Source organism: Ranitomeya variabilis, chromosome 3 (assembly GCF_051348905.1).
Source record: "Ranitomeya variabilis isolate aRanVar5 chromosome 3, aRanVar5.hap1, whole genome shotgun sequence".
In the NCBI taxonomy this organism is placed as follows: Eukaryota; Metazoa; Chordata; class Amphibia; order Anura; family Dendrobatidae; genus Ranitomeya; species Ranitomeya variabilis.
This window is the reverse complement of record NC_135234.1, coordinates 632,656,611-632,673,145: the sequence shown is the minus strand read 5'-3', so window position 1 is coordinate 632,673,145 and position 16,535 is coordinate 632,656,611. Positions and strand designations below refer to the sequence as shown.

The 16,535-nt window shown below is 41.5% G+C and overlaps 1 protein-coding gene across 3 annotated transcripts in view; it reads right to left on the bottom strand.

Annotated features, from left to right (window-relative positions):
- LOC143816750 (inactive dipeptidyl peptidase 10-like) overlaps positions 1-16,535 on the bottom strand; it is a 503,885-nt gene that overhangs the window by 259,131 nt on the left and 228,219 nt on the right. For all 3 annotated transcript variants that reach the window (XR_013223993.1, XM_077297511.1, XM_077297512.1), the window contains exons 7-8: positions 9,890-9,971; positions 6,531-6,651 (exon numbers count right to left, since the gene is read on the bottom strand). Coding sequence is in view for 2 of the 3 variants with exons in the window: in XM_077297511.1 (XP_077153626.1) it covers positions 6,531-6,651; positions 9,890-9,971 (203 nt within the window). In the remaining variant the exon portion in view is untranslated. The remainder of the gene's footprint in view (positions 1-6,530; positions 6,652-9,889; positions 9,972-16,535) is intronic.

Here is a 16,535-nt window from a genome sequence, read left to right as displayed (position 1 = left end):
GAGATCGGTGATCTGACAGAGTGCTGTGCACACTATCAGATCATCGATCTGTGATGTCCCCCCCTGGGACAAAGTAAAAAAGTAAAAAAGTAAAAAAAAAAATGTTTCCACATGTGTAAGAAAAAAAAAAATTCCTAAATAAATAATAAAAAAAATATATATATTATTCCCATAAATACATTTCTTTATCTAAATAAAAAAACCAAACAATAAAAGTACACATATTTAGTATCGCCGCGTCCGTAATGACCCAACCTATAAAACTGCCCCACTAGTTAACCCCTTCAGTAAACACCGTAAGAAAAAAAAAAAACGAGGCAAAAAACAACGCTTTATTACCATACCGCCGAACAAAAAGTGGAATAACACGCGATCAAAAAGACTGATATAAATAATCATGGTACCGCTGAAAATGTCATCTTGTCCCGCAAAAAACAAGCCGCCATACACCATCATCAGCAAAAAAATAAAAAAGTTATAGTCCTGAGAATAAAGCGATACTAAAATAATTATTTTTTCTATAAAATAGTTTTTATCGTATAAAAGCGCCAAAACATAAAAAAATGATATAAATGAGATATCGCTGTAATCGTACTGACCCGTCGAATAAAACTGCTTTATCAATTTTACCAAACACGGAACGGTATAAACGCCTCTCCCAAAAGAAATTCATGAATAGCAGGTTTTTGGTCATTCTGCCTCACAAAAATCGGAATAAAAAGTGATCAAAAATGGTCACGTGTCCGAAAATGTTAACAATAAAAACGTCAACTCGTCCCGCAAAAAACAAGACCTCACATGACTCTGTGGAGCAAAATGTGGAAAAATTATAGGTCTCAAAATGTGGAGACGCAAAAACTTTTTTGCTATAAAAAGCGTCTTTTAGTGTGTGACAGCTGCCAATCATAAAAATCCGATATAAAAAACGCTATAAAAGTAAATCAAACCCACCTTCATCACCCCCTTAGTTAGGGAAAAATAATAAAATTAAAAAAATGTATTTATTTCCATTTTCCCATTAGGGCTAGGGTTAGGGTTAGGGCTAGAGTTAGGGTTAGGGCTAGGGTTCGGGTTAGGGCTAGGGTTAGGGCTAGGGTTGGGGCTAAAGTTAGGGTTGGGGCTAAAGTTAGGATTAGGGTTTGAATTACATTTACGGTTTGGATTAGGGTTGGGATTAGAATTATGGGTGTGTCAGGGCTAGGGGTGTGGTTAGGGTTACCGTTGGGATTAGGGTTAGGGGTGTGTTTGGGTTAGGGTTTCAGGTAGAATTGAGGAGTTTCCACTGTCCAGGCACATCAGGGGCTCTCCAAACGCGACATGGCGTCCAATCTCAATTCCAGCCAATTCTGCGTTGAAAAAGTAAAACAGTGCTCCTTCCCTTCCGAGCTCTCCCGTGCGCCCAAAAAGGGGTTTACCCCAACATATGGGTTATCAGCGTACTCGGGACAAATTGACCAACAACTTCTGGGGTCCAAATTCTCTTGTTATCCTTGGGAAAATTAAAAATTTGGGGGGCTAAAAATCGTTTTTGTGAGAAAAAAAAAGATGTTTTATTTTCACGGCTCTGCGTTATAAACTGTAGTGAAACACTTGGGGGTTCAAAGTTCTCACTACACATCTAGATAAGTTCCTTGGGAGGTCTAGTTTCCAATATGGGGTCACCTGTGGGGGGTTTGTACTGTTTGGGTACATCAGGGGCTCTGCAAATGCAACGTGACGGCTGCTGACCAATCCATTTAAGTCTGCATTCCAAATGGCGCTCCTTCCCTTCCGAGCTCTGTCATGCGCCCAAACAGTGGTTCCCCCCCACATATGGGGTATCAGCTTACTCAGGACAAATTGGACAACAAATTTTGGGGTCCAATTTATTCTGTTACCCTTGTAAAAATACAAAGCTGGGGGCTAAAAAATCATTTTTGTGAAAAAAAAAATATATATATATTTTCACGGCTCTGCGTTATAATCTGTAGTGAAACACTTGGGGGTTCAAAGCTCTCAAAACACATCTAGATAAGTTCCTTAGGGGGTCTACTTTCCAAAATGGTGTCACTTGTGGGGGGTTTCAATGTTTAGGCACATCAGGGGCTCTCCAAACGCAACATGGCGTCCCATCTCAATTCCAGTCAATTTTGCATTAAAAAGTCAAATGGCGCTCCTTCCCTTCCAAGCTCTGCCATGCGCCCAAACAATGGTTTACACCCACATATGGGGTATCAGCGTACTCAGGACAAATTGCACAACATTTTTTGAGGTCCAATATCTTCTCTTACCCTTGGGAAAATAAAAAATTGGGGGCGAAAAGATCATTTTTGTGAAAAAATATGATTTTTTATTTTTACGGCTCTGCATTATAAACTTCTGTGAAGCACTTGGTGGGTCAAAGTGCTCACCACACATCTAGATAAGTTCCTTAGGGGGTCTACTTTCTAAAATGGTGTCACTTGTAGGGGGTTTCAGTGTTTAGGCACATCAGGGGCTCTCCAAACGCAACATAGCGTCTCATCTCAATTCCAGTCAATTTTGCATTGAAAAGTCAAATGGCGCTCCTTTCCTTCCGAGCTCTGCCATGCGCCCAAACAGTGGTTTACCCCCACATATGGGGTATCAGCGTACTCAGGACAAATTGTACAACAACTTTGGGGGTCCATTTTCTCCTGTTACCCTTGGTAAAATAAAACAAATTGGAGCTGAAATAAATTTTGTGTGAAAAAAAGTAAAATGTTCATTTTTATTTAAACATTCCAAAAATTCCTGTGAAACACCTGAAGGGTTAATAAACTTCTTGAATGTGGTTTTGAGCACCTTGAGGGGTGCAGTTTTTAGAATGGTGTCACACTTGGGTATTTTCTATCATATAGACCCCTCAAAATGACTTCAAATGAGATGTGGTCCCTAAAAAAAAATGGTGTTGTAAAAATGAGAAATTGCTGGTCAACTTTTAACCCTTATAACTCCGTCACAAAAAAAAATTTTGGTTCCAAAATTGTGCTGATGTAAAGTAACATGTGGGAAATGTTACTTATTAAGTATTTTGCGTGACATATGTCTGTGATTTAAGGGCATAAAAATTCAAAGTTGGAAAATTGCGAAATTTTCAAAATGTTCGCCAAATTTCCATTTTTTTCACAAATAAACGCAAGTTATATCGAATAAATTTTACCACTAACATGAAGTACAATATGTCATGAGAAAACAATGTCAGAATCACCAAGATCCGTCACAGCGTTCCAGAGTTATAGCCTCATAAAGGGACAGTGGTCAGAATTGTAAAAATTGGCCCGGTCATTAACGTGCAAACCACCCTCGGGGCTTAAGGGGTTAAATACGCAAAGTCCTCATGATACACGTGCTGAATCATCATACGATTTTAAAGATTTTATTGTCCAAAATAGGCAAAAAAAATGTTTTCTGATGGAAGGTTAATTTTATTTTCTAACATTCTTGTGCCATAACTTGATTATCTTCTTTAAAATTACAGTCCGAAAAAAACACTCCTGCATCTTCTCTCCCTGCCATTAAACCACATTTTGCTAACGGCTGCTCAGAGGGTAAATTACTGAGATTATCCATCTGAAAATCCCACACCACAGATCAGTGCCAAACTTCTAAGCAAAACTGCAAACAATTGAAAACATCCCGAGAAGCTAATTAGGCACCAGTCCAAACATATGGCGATATAAATAATCTTCAAAACCCTCTCTTGCAGAGCAATATGCCGTGTGTCACATCTATCGGTAGTGCTTATATTGGAATTTTAAAATTGTGCATCTTAGAAAAAAATTAAAAGTGGCATTCACCGAGTATACAATTTAGAAATCCATTATTTCCAGTTCATTGGAACAGAGACTAGCAGAGCAAAGGGCAGCGAGTGTGCAGGAGAGTAAGGCCGGGGCCACACTTGCGAGTGCAATGCGAGAAACTCTCACGAGTCTTTCGCATCAATACCCAGCACTGCTGCTGACACTAGAAATAGAAATGCATGCAGCCGCACGCTCCGGTCCCGAGTGCCAGCGGCATTGTCGGGTATTGATGTGAGAGAGTTGTGCGGGCAAGTGTGATGCCGGCCTAACAGAGAATGACGGATGTTTTGCGCAGTTGCACTTCAACGGGTTCAACTAACAATGAGGTATGAGCAACTACTTCCTTTTGTAACAAAGCAGGTGCAGAATATCCGTCATTACAACAATCGGTGCATAGAAAACCATGCAATTTAAAAACACGTTAAAAAACAGTTACAGACACATGGACATATCCAATCTATCATTAAGTCCCAAGGGACCCTGGGCTGCAGAATTAAGAATCCACCTTGCTTCTTTTTTTAATAATAATAGATTGTGATTTCCACCTTGTGGGGGGAACTTAACCCTTTCTATTCCTGCAAAGCACAACACATTAGGATCAGCGTTAGCAGGTTCGGACTAGCTCATAGGATAACAGGGGAAACCCCCAGTTGGCCCCTGTGCAGATGTGGGCCTCCAGCCCCGCTATATGGAGAGTACTTGCATAATTCACTTGATTCACTCTGTACAGAAAAAAACAGCATTAACCAAACTACACAAACTAACCAAACTACATAGTTTATTGTTACATAGAAATATAGGTACATTTGTGAACAAAGGGAGTGTAATATTTGTCTGCAGGTAAAAAGTGGGTCCCCCAAAGTCAATGTTACTGGTAGGCCCTTGGCATCCCAGTCAGACACTGAGCATTAGGATATCCATGCATGTGTTTGATGAGTTGAGGGGCTCCTTTATCAGTGGTTATAGAACGATAATGTTCTCCAAATAGAACAAACAGGGGTCTTATGGTTTTTCCTATGTAATAGAATTTACATGCTGTAAGGAGGCTAATGGCCGCACAGTCAATGGGAGGTATGTGTCACAGAGAAGGCTGCTCTGTGTGATGTAACCCGGAGTATTTTCTGTAGTGCACATAAGCACTAAGAGCTTTGTTTAGTGCACCTGGAACCGGGTTACGGGTAGCTATGAGAGATGGCTGGGTCTGGATATCCACATACCTCACTTCTGGGTTTGGTCAACAGCCTATATAATGGAGGCTGTTGTTTGGCACATGGTCTGCGTGTTGGGAGGGAGAAGGTCTCCTGTGTGTTTGGCTCCAGATTGACCCTAAGTACTGGACACTACCCCAGCCTGTGTCCACAGGCCTGGCAGAGCAGAGCCCTGCTATGGACATTGTTACTTTGCTTGCCTGATCTAAAGGCTGTTTATTTTCTGTTAGTGTACCACATCTGAAGTTATCCTTGGATGTATTTTTTTTCAAGCCAGTCAACAGTGCTATATTCTGTTCTATTTCTGACTATTAGATCTCTCGAATTGCTACTTCTCCTATAGCAAAATAGGAGTTTATTAACAGCTTTCCGTTGGCTGGGTAATAAAAAATAGGGAGAACCGACGTCATTTTTTAAATGTAATTATTTATTAACAAGTACAGTACACTACACAAGCAAGGCACTGCTCCATGTGGACCTCAGCCTGCTTGTTCACTCCACTCCCCTGGTGTATGACTTCCTCTTCTGAAGCCGGCAGCTGACTTCACTGCCATGCACCTCCAGTCATGTGCACACTGACGTCAGCTGCCAGTCTCTGTTTGGCCAGCACCATCTATTGCAGCTCATGGACCCAGTGGGTCTCTGGTCTGCAATACACTTCAGCTGAATGTGCATCCAATAACACACATCCAGTTGAAGTTGGCGCTGGCGTCAACGGGTCCTTGAACTGCATGGGTCCTGGTGCATTACTTCCTCTTCTGAAGCAGGCAGCTGACTTCAGCGTGCAAGTGATGGGAGCGCATGATGTCACTGCCATGCGCCCCCTGTCATGTGCACGCTGACATCAGCTGCCAATCTCTGATTGGCCACAGCATGTAATGCAGCGCATGGACCTAGGGGGTCTTTGGTCTGCTCTGCAATACTCTTCAGCTGAATGTCCAAGAACACACATCCAGTTGAAGTTTGCGCTGGCGTCAGTGGTCCCCTGAACCGCATGGGCCCAGGTTGCGGTCGCGACCTCTGCGATTGTAATTGTTACTCCTCTGCTGGCCATACTCACCTCAGGGGGCCCCTCTCTGGATAATACCACCAGCCCTATATACATACACAATGCATCAGCACACTGCAATTAATGAACACATGTGACAAAAATATACATATGTTTTTGTTTCTTGACATATATGCAGATTAATTATTCCAGGATCTTTGGAGGGAATTGATGCAGAATAAGAAGGGGTGACCTTGAGAAGTTACACTGTATTTGAGATCGTGCTTACTGTTGTATGTATTATGCTATTTTTTTGTATGTTGTACAATGTATATTATCTAAAGCATCTTTGCAATATACATCTTGTTGTGGATGTAGGGCTTTTTGTTGGTAGGGAGGTGGCGGGTGGGTTCAGATTTTGTATTGCATGTGTTTTTGTGAAACAATAAAATCTTTCAACGAAAAGTCCCACGATTAAAAAAAAAGAAAGCCACTGACTCTTTACACAGATGAATGCATTCTACAAAGACTAACCTTGGTAGGTCCAGTCAGAGATCCCATTGAGCACTCTTTCTGGACTTCCAGATGAAGTAAGCCTAAGAGCCGGGCCAGAAGCCACTTCTTGATAGTATATGTCATTTTCAAAGATGAACACCTGGAATCAAAGAATAAAATATTGTATATAAAAGAGCTATAGGGTGAGATTTAGTTGCATGCAAAAGTTCACAGGTCATTTAGCAACATCCCAAAAGTTTTTTATTAAGGACCTTATATGTATTAGGCTGGAGTCACACTTGGCGTAAGACAATACGCCACGTATTATACGTCCGTACTATGGCCATAATACGGAGAAATGTTCCCAAAATATTGATCCGTAGTCAGGGTGTGTCAGCGTATTTTGCGCATGGCATCCTCCGTATGTAATCCGTATGGCATCCGTACTGCGAGATTTTCGCGCAGGCTTGCAAAACCGACATCTAATGGATTTATGTGCTCAAATGTTAGGGAAAACATATATACAGTATATATATATATATGTCATTGAGACACATATATATATATATTCTGTATTTAGATTTCATTCAGCGCGATATCTGTGAACAGCCGGTAATTCAATTGCCGGCTTTTCATTTCTCCTGCACAAACCCGACAGGATATGAGACATGGTTTACATACAGTAAACCATTTCATATCCCCTTTTTTTTTGCATATTCCACACTACTAATGTTAGTAGTGTGTATGTGCAAAATTTCAGCGCTGTAGCTGCTAAAATAAAGGGTTAAATGGCGGAAAAAATTGGCGTGGGCTCCCGCGCAATTTTCTCCGCCAGAGTAGTAAAGCCAGTGACTGAGAGCAGATATTAATAGCCAGGAGAGGGTCCATGGTTATTGGCCCCCCCGTGGCTAAAAACATCTGCCCCCAGCCACCCCAGAAAAGGCACATCTGGAAGATGAGCCTATTCTGGCACTTGGCCACTCTCTTCCCACTCCCTGTAGCGGTGGGATATGGGGTAATGAAGGGTTAATGCCACCTTGCTATTGTAAGGTGACATTAAGCCAGATTAATAATGGAGAGGCGTCAATTATGACACCTATCCATTATTAATCCAATTGTTTGAAAGGGTTAAAAAACACACACACACATGATTAAAAAGGATTTTAATGAAATAAACACAGCGGTTGTTGTAATAATTTATTGTTCTCTCAATCCATTTCCAGGCCCTCGCTTGGCAAAATAATAAACGCACAAGATACATACCTTCTGCTGAAACGTCACGTCCCACGAAGTAATCCATCTGAAGGGGTTAACTAATATTACAGGCATGAGCTGCGATAAACCACTCGCTCGTGCCTGTAATTCCCGGGTGCTGAAAGGAAAGCTGGATCTGTACTTACATTGAGTCGCGGTGAGGCGCCCTCTGGTGGATGTTCTCATGAACTGCAGCCTGGGAACTTTTTCCCACGCTCCAGGTCATATGAGGACATCCACCAGGGGGCGCATCACCGCGACTGAAGGAAATGTAGGTCAATGACCTACGTTTCATTCATTCGCCGGGGGATTACAGACACGAGCGAGTGGTTTATCGCAGCTCGTGCCTGTAATATTAATTAACCCCTTCAGATGGATTACTTCGTGGGACGTGACGTTTCAGCAGAAGGTATGTATCTTGTGCGTTTATTATTTTGCCAAGCGAGGGCCTGGAAATGGATTGAGAGAACAATAAATTATTACAACAACCGCTGTGTTTATTTCATTAAAATCCTTTTTAATCATGTGTGTGTGTGTGTTTTTTTAACCCTTTCAAACAATTGGATTAATAATGGATAGGTGTCATAATTGACGCCTCTCCATTATTAATCTGGCTTAATGTCACCTTACAATAGCAAGGTGGCATTAACCCTTCATTACCCCATATCCCACCGCTACAGGGAGTGGGAAGAGAGTGGCCAAGTGCCAGAATAGGCGCATCTTCCAGATGTGCCTTTTCTGGGGTGGCTGGGGGCAGATGTTTTTAGCCACGGGGGGGCCAATAACCATGGACCCTCTCCTGGCTATTAATATCTGCCCTCAGTCACTGGCTTTACCATTCTGGCGGAGAAAATTGCGCGGGAGCCCACGCCAATTTTTTCCGCCATTTAACCCTTTATTTCAGCAGCTACAGCGCTGAAATTTTGCACATACACACTACTAACATTAGTAGTGTGGAATATGCAAAAAAAAAAGGGATATGAGATGGTTTACTGTATGTAAACCATGTCTCATATCCTGTCGGGTTTGTGCAGGAGAAATGAAAAGCCGGCAATTGAATTACCGACTTTTCACTAACACCGCTGCGTATTTCTCGCAAGTCACACTGCTGGTCCGTGTGGAATCCGTATTTTTCTCGCCCCCATAGACTTTCGTTGGCGATTTTTTTTTGCGCAATACGCTGACAAACGCAGCATGCTGCGATTTTGTACGGCTGTAGAAAGCCGTATAATACTGAACCGTAATATACGGCTAATAGGAGCAGCCCCATTGAGAATAATTGTGCCGTATGTTATGCGAGTTTTACGGACGTAGTTTCTGCGCTCTTACGTCCGTAAAACTCGCATGTGTGACCCCGGCCTTAGGGAAACATTGATGTAAAAGCAATTCTCTGATTTCACCACAATTTCCAATTGACTAGATATTGGCTTTTTTAAATACAGTGGGATCATTAAACTCTATTACATAAGGGTACAATAAGGTTACGTGGTAGTCATAAAGAAATATAATAATTGATTTATCAATAACATTTTGTTAGCAAGCACAGATATTCAAAATGTACGCAGTCTATATGTAGAGTACCTAAAGGGTTTGTCCTGGCAAAATATAACTTTGCCCAGGGAATGGTATATGTAAAAACTAACAAACTCAGCAAACCTGCTAGCATCCACCTGCATCATGCTCAGTGCCAGTAGTAGTTTATTATGTGATATATTGACCCGGTTAAATTTGGTATACTTAGAGAAGATTTTCTATCCAGTGCTTAACACTATTGTCCTATAGCACTGGTGTCCTGAGTTCAAATTTTACTAAAGTCAATTTCTTCATGGAGTTTATACGTGTAGGTTTCTTCTGCGGTCTCCAAATTCCTCCAACACTCAAACAATTATTTATAGGTTATTTGGCTTTCTACGAAAATGGCCTTTATGTGTATGTCTAAAGAAAAAAAATTAGATTGTGAGTTCTATTGAGGACAGGGTTCATGTAAGTGATAATTTCTGTACAGCACTCTTGAATATGCTGGTGCTATACAAGCAGCAGGAAATTTAGAGGACATAAATTACTACTTTCTTCTGCTATCTACTTTGCCTATTTTCACGGTATACTAACCAGTTACAGTGGTAGCCATTTTAATGCTGACTTACCAATTGGCTCCCGTGTGGTCCCCAGTCGGCATATTGCAAATCAGTATTATTTTTCCCAGGTGGGCTGAGATTCCATAGTTCCCTATAAATGATGGTAATGCATTATTGTTATTAACATGTCAATATTATCTTGTATATGAAAACTTAAAATCTGCAGAAAAGTAGAGTAGGGAAAAGAAATAGCTACATCACTTTACTGTTTGCAAGCAGCAGAAGGTATTGACCAACATTGCCATTACATACAATAACCCCTTCATGACCAGAGCTTTTTTCGGTTTTGCGTTTTCGTTTTTCGCTCCCCTCCTTCCCAGAGCCATAACTTTTTTATTTTTCCGTCAATATGGCCATGTGAGGGCTTATTTTTTGCGGGACGAGTTGTACTTTTGAATAACACCATTGGTTTTACCATGTCGTGTACTAGAAAATGGGAAAAAAAAATCCAAGTGCGGTGAAATTGCAAAAAAAGTGCAATCCCACACTTGTTTTTTGTTTGGCTTTTTTGCTAGGTTTACTAAATGCTAAAACTGACCTGATATTATGATTTTCCAGGTCAATACGAGTTCATAGACATCAAACATGTCTAGTTTTTTTTTATCTAAGTGGTGAAAAAATTCCAAACTTTGCTAAAAAAAATAAATAAATAAAAAAATTGCGCAGTTTTCCGATACCCATAGCGTCTCCATTTTTCGTGATCTTGGGTTGGGTGAGGGCTTATTATATCCGGCGGTGTAGTCAGTAAACAGTCAGAGGACAATATTACAAGAAGGTAGCAGATCATGACAAAAGTGCAAGGCAAAAATGGTCAAGATAAATCCTTGTTATGGCCCCATCTCACTTAGCGACGCTAAAGCGATCCCGACAACGATACGACCTGTCAGGGATCGTTGCTGCGTCGCTATGTGGTCGCTGGTGAGATGTCAAACAGTGAGATCTTCCAACGATCGCAGCTGCGATCTCACTGTTTGACATCTCACCAGCGACCTGTAGCGACCTGTACAATGATGTCACATGGGAGCTATTATGACGATTCAGTGTCTGAGTTGTCAACGAGGTCGTTGGTAAGGTGTCAAACACAGCGATGTGTGCTACCCAGCGGGACCTCAACGATCAAAAAAAGGTCCAGGCCATTCCGACACGACCAGCGATCTCACAGCAGGGGCCTGGTCGCTGCTACGTGTCACACATAGCGAGATCGCTACTGAGGTCGCTGTTGCATCACAAAACTTGTGACTCAGCAGCGATCTCGCTAGCAATCTCGCTTAGTGAGACGGGGGCTTTAGAGCTGCAAAGATCAGACTACCAGACAAGGAGCACAGAGCAAACAAATGCCTCATAAGCAAAGCTCCAATGGGCAGCAATCAAAGGCAGAAAGCTATAAAATATCCAAGTAATTACTCTGGACAAGAGACATGGATGAAGCCCCGGCAAGCCCTGGTCCTTACTGGACGGCTAGACTGTCACTCCAGACACTGACAGCTCTGCACACTCCAGCATCTGATTGGACGGCTGAGCTGTCCATCACCATACTGACAGATCAGCATATCCCATTCCTAGATTGGATGGCAGAACTGTCATTTACTGTGTCCAGACACTCAGATAGGAGGAATCGTGACTGGTAATAATTGTATCATTTTGGGAATATTTCTCTAACACTGTGATTGATGAATTTGGATATCTGAGATCATAATAACAAGTTACTTAAAAATTCTCACCAGGTTATTACTTATTTATTGCTACTATTTATCAGAAGTCATATGAGAAGGTGTGGAAGGATTGTTGATGAAAACAGGACATCTGCAATTTTCAGTATTAAAATCTTTACATTTGTGACATTTCTATTTTATTCTGACTTTTTATCTTATTCTTCCAAAAACTGCACTGCAGTGTATTCTGGAAGTTTTGGTTTCAGGCCAGTCAACGAATTTCATTTATGCATTTATGTGTTCATTAACTGTAGCTCTGCCTCTGAGCAACAAGCCATATAAATATTTAAGCCCTAGGTTAAACTCATTTTTCATAATTATCTGGGTAGTCTCCATGGTGTTGCAATACAACGTGGTGCTGAGATTGTCACCATAAGATAAAGCGCAGAGGAACAGCTATGGCATAAGGAGAAGAGAACACTGATGGCCTGATAATAAATAATAATAATAAATCCAAGTGAGCATATTTTCCATGTTTTCTCACGAAAACTTATTCAGTGTCATGAAAATGTCTTATACAGGTCCTTCTCAAAAAATTAGCATATAGTGTTAAATTTCATTATTTACCATAATGTAATGATTACAATTAAACTTTCATATATTATAGATTCATTATCCACCAACTGAAATTTGTCAGGTCTTTTATTGTTTTAATACTGATGATTTTGGCCTACAACTCCTGATAACCCAAAAAACCTGTCTCAATAAATTAGCATATCAAGAAAAGGTTCTCTAAACGACCTATTACCCTAATCTTCTGAGTCAACTAATTAACTCTAAACACATGCAAAAGATACCTGAGGCTTTTAAAAACTCCCTGCCTGGTTCATTACTCAAAACCCCCATCATGGGTAAGACTAGCGACCTGACAGATGTCAAGAAGGCCATCATTGACACCCTCAAGCAAGAGGGTAAGACCCAGAAAGAAATTTCTCAACAAATAGGCTGTTCCCAGAGTGGTGTATCAAGGCACCTCAATGGTAAGTCTGTTGGAAGGAAACAATGTGGCAGAAAACGCTGTACAACGAGAAGAGGTGACCAGACCCTGAGGAAGATTGTGGAGAAGGACCGATTCCAGACCTTGGGGAACCTGAGGAAGCAGTGGACTGAGTCTGGTGTGGAAACATCCAGAGCCACCGTGCACAGGCGTGTGCAGGAAATGGGCTACAGGTGCCGCATTCCCCAGGTAAAGCCACTTTTGAACCATAAACAGCGGCAGAAGCGCCTGACCTGGGCTACAGAGAAGCAGCACTGGACTGTTGCTAAGTGGTCCCAAGTACTTTTTTCTGATGAAAGCAAATTTTGCATGTCATTCGGAAATCAAGGTGCCAGAGTCTGGAGGAAGACTGGGGAGAAGGAAATGCCAAAATGCCTGAAGTCCAGTGTCAAGTACCCACAGTCAGTGATGGTGTGGGGCGCCATGTCAGCTGCTGGTGTTGGTCCACTGTGTTTCATCAAGGGCAGGGTCAATGCTTTTTGGAGATGAAGATTTCATTTTTCAGCACGACCTGGCACCTGCTCACAGTGCCAAAACCACTGGTAAATGGTTTACTGACCATGGTATTACTGTGCTCAATTGGCCTGCCAACTCTCCTGACCTGAACCCCATAGAGAATCTGTGGGATATTGTGAAGAGAAAGTTGAGAGACGCAAGACCCAACACTCTGGATGAGCTTAAGGCCGCTATTGAAGCATCCTGGGCCTCCATAACATCTCAGCAGTGTCACAGGCTGATTGCCTCCATGCCACGCCGCATTGAAGCAGTCATTTCTGCCAAAGGATTCCCGACCAAGTATTGAGTGCATAACTGAACATTATTATTTGATGGTTTTTTTGTTTGGTATTAAAAAACACTTTTATTTGATTGGATGGGTGAAATATGCTAATTTATTGAGACAGGTTTTTTGGGTTATCAGGAGTTGTATGCCAAAATCATCAGTATTAAAACAATAAAAGACCTGACAAATTTCAGTTGGTGGATAATGAATCTATAATATATGAAAGTTTAATTGTAATTATTACATTATGGTAAATAATGAAATTTAACACTATATGCTAATTTTTTGAGAAGGACCTGTACATACACTTTATGCTTTTGGTACACACACTTTATGCTTTTGGTACACACTTTATGCTTGTGGTACTCACACTTTATGCTTGTGGTACGCACACTTTATACTTGTAGTACTCACACTTTATGCTTGTGGTACTCACACTTTATGATTGTGGTACTCACACTTTATACTTATAGTACCCACACTTTATGCTTGTGGTACTCACACTTTATGCTTGTGGTACGCACACTTTATACTTATAGTACTCACACTTTATGCTTGTGGTACGCACACTTTATGCTTGTGGTACGCACACTTTATACTTGTGGTACTCACACTTTATGCTTCTGGCACACACTTTATGCTTGTGGTACGCACACTTTATACTTGTGGTACGCACACTTTATACTTGTGGTACGCACACTTTATGCTTGTGGCACACACACTTTGTATATACTCATGAAGCCCCTGTGCCATGTGCAACTTTGCTGAGGATCAAGAATTTCTTCTGTGTTCTGTACTATATCTGCAATTTTTCTAATTAGACCTGTAAATGTAATTGTGTAACGTTCTTTTCTGAATGTTGGATCCAAATAATTGACGATTTGGATCAGAAAGGAAAGATTAGCTCTTTTGGGGTGTACTAGATCATTCATTGTGGTTTTACAGTCATGGTCGAAAGTATTGTCACCCTTGCTTTACGTGTCCCCAGGTGGTGCGGAATGTCATGTTGGTACAAGTGGGGATTTGGGGAAACCTTACCACGTGTTCCAGACGTAATTTTGTCAGGTCTATTTTTGGAGTTTTGTGTGAAATGATGTCCAATTTGCCTTTTTTCTATTGTTTTTATTTGTGTTGTTCCAGTACACGCAAAGGAAATAAACATTTGTATATAAAAAAAAAACTTAAATTACCATAATTTTGTGAGAGAAATACTTCATTTTCTGGAACAATTTCAAGGGTGCCAACACTTTTGGCTATGACTGTACCTATAATCTAATCTCTTTATCATTTCTCATCCCTCAGTTGATCTTGATGCACATTTGTCTTTTTCAACCATAGTAGCTATGTTAGGCTACTTTCACACATCAGGTTATTGTAGTCAGGCTTAATCCGGCGAATTTAAAAAAAAAACGGATCCGTCACAAATTGTGAAAAACTGATGCAACAGATCCATTTTTAGCCGGATCTGACTAGCTGATCTGACTAACTGGATTCTGGGGAAGAAAGAGAGAGACACTCAGAATGGAAAACTGTTGTGAATTCCGCTCTTGGGCTCCCTCCGGTGGTTGTAAGTGGCATTTTTGCGAGTTCTGCTCTTGGGCTCCCTCCGGTGGTTTTAAGTGGTACTGCTGCTCCTTGGATTTAGTAGTCAGCAGCTGCTTCGACTGATTGTCTTTCTGGCTCGACTATTTAGCCTGGTTCTATCCTTCAGCCTGTGCCAGTTTTCAAAGGTTCCTGGTTGGATTCACATCTCTGCTTGGATTTCCCTGATATCCTGACCAGTTCAGCAAAGATAAGTCCTTGCTTTGTTCTTTTGCAGTCCACTTGTTGTGGACTTAATCTTTCTGCACTTTCTATGTTTTTTCTAGTCCAGCTTGTCAGTATGGATTTATTCAGTTAAGCTGGAAGCTCTGGGAAGCAGATTTACCCTCCACACCTTTAGTCAGGTGTGGAGATTTTTGTAAACTCTGTGGTGGATTTTTCTAGTTTTTAATACTGACCGCACAGTATTCTTTCCTGTTCTATTTATCTAGTTAGACTGGCCTCCTTTGCTACATCCTGGTTTCATTCTGCGTATGTCATTTCCCTCTCCACTCACAGTCAATATTTGTGGGGGGCTGTCCTATCCTTTGGGGATTTTTTCTGAGGCAAGATAGCTTTCCTGTTTCTATCTTTAGGGCTAGTTAGTCCTCCGGCTGTGACGAGGTGTCTAGGGAGTGACAGGAACATCCCACGGCTACTTCTAGTGTTGTGTTAAGCTCAGGAACTGCGGTCAGTACAGGTACCACCTCCTCCAGAGCACGTCCCATGTTGCTCCTAAACCACCAGCTCATAACAGTACAACTAGCCAAAAATGAATTAAATGCATCTCAAAAGAAGGAAAAGGAAGTTCTGAGCCATTTTTTTTTCTGCAGTCTGTTTTGTCTTTTTTTTCCTCTTAATCTCTGGGTGGTTCAGGATTTTGGCGCTGGCATGGATGTTCAGGGTTTGTTTTCTCATGTGGATCAACTTGCTGCAAGAGTACAGAGTATCCAAGATTATGTTGTCCAGACTCCGGCTTTAGAGCCTAGAATTCCAACCCCTGATTTGTTTTTTGGGGACAGATCCAAGTTTTTGAACTTTAAAAATAACTGCAAATTGTTTTTTGCCTTGAAACCCCGTTCCTCTGGTGATTCCATTCAGCAGGTTAAAATTGTCATCTCTCTGCTGCGTGGTGACCCTCAGGACTGGGCATTCTCCCTTGAATCAGGGGATCCGGCATTGCTTAATGTAGACGCATTTTTTCAAGCGCTCGGATTATTGTATGACGAACCTAATTCTGTGGATCATGCAGAAAAGACCTTGTTGGCCCTGTGTCAAAGTCAGGAAGCGGCAGAAGTATACTGCCAGAAATTTAGAAATTGGTCTGTGCTCACTAAATGGAATGAGGAGGCTCTGGCAGCAATTTTCAGAAAGGGTCTTTCTGAAGCCCTTAAAGATGTTATGGTGGGGTTCCCCACGCCTGCTGGTTTGAGCGGATCTATGTCTCTAGCCATTCAGATTGATCGGCGCCTGCGCGAGCGCAAAGTTGTGCACCATATGGCAGTGTCCTCTGAGCAGAGTCCTGAGCCTATGCAATGTGATAGAATTTTGACTAGAGCAGAACGGCAGGGATTCAGACGCCAG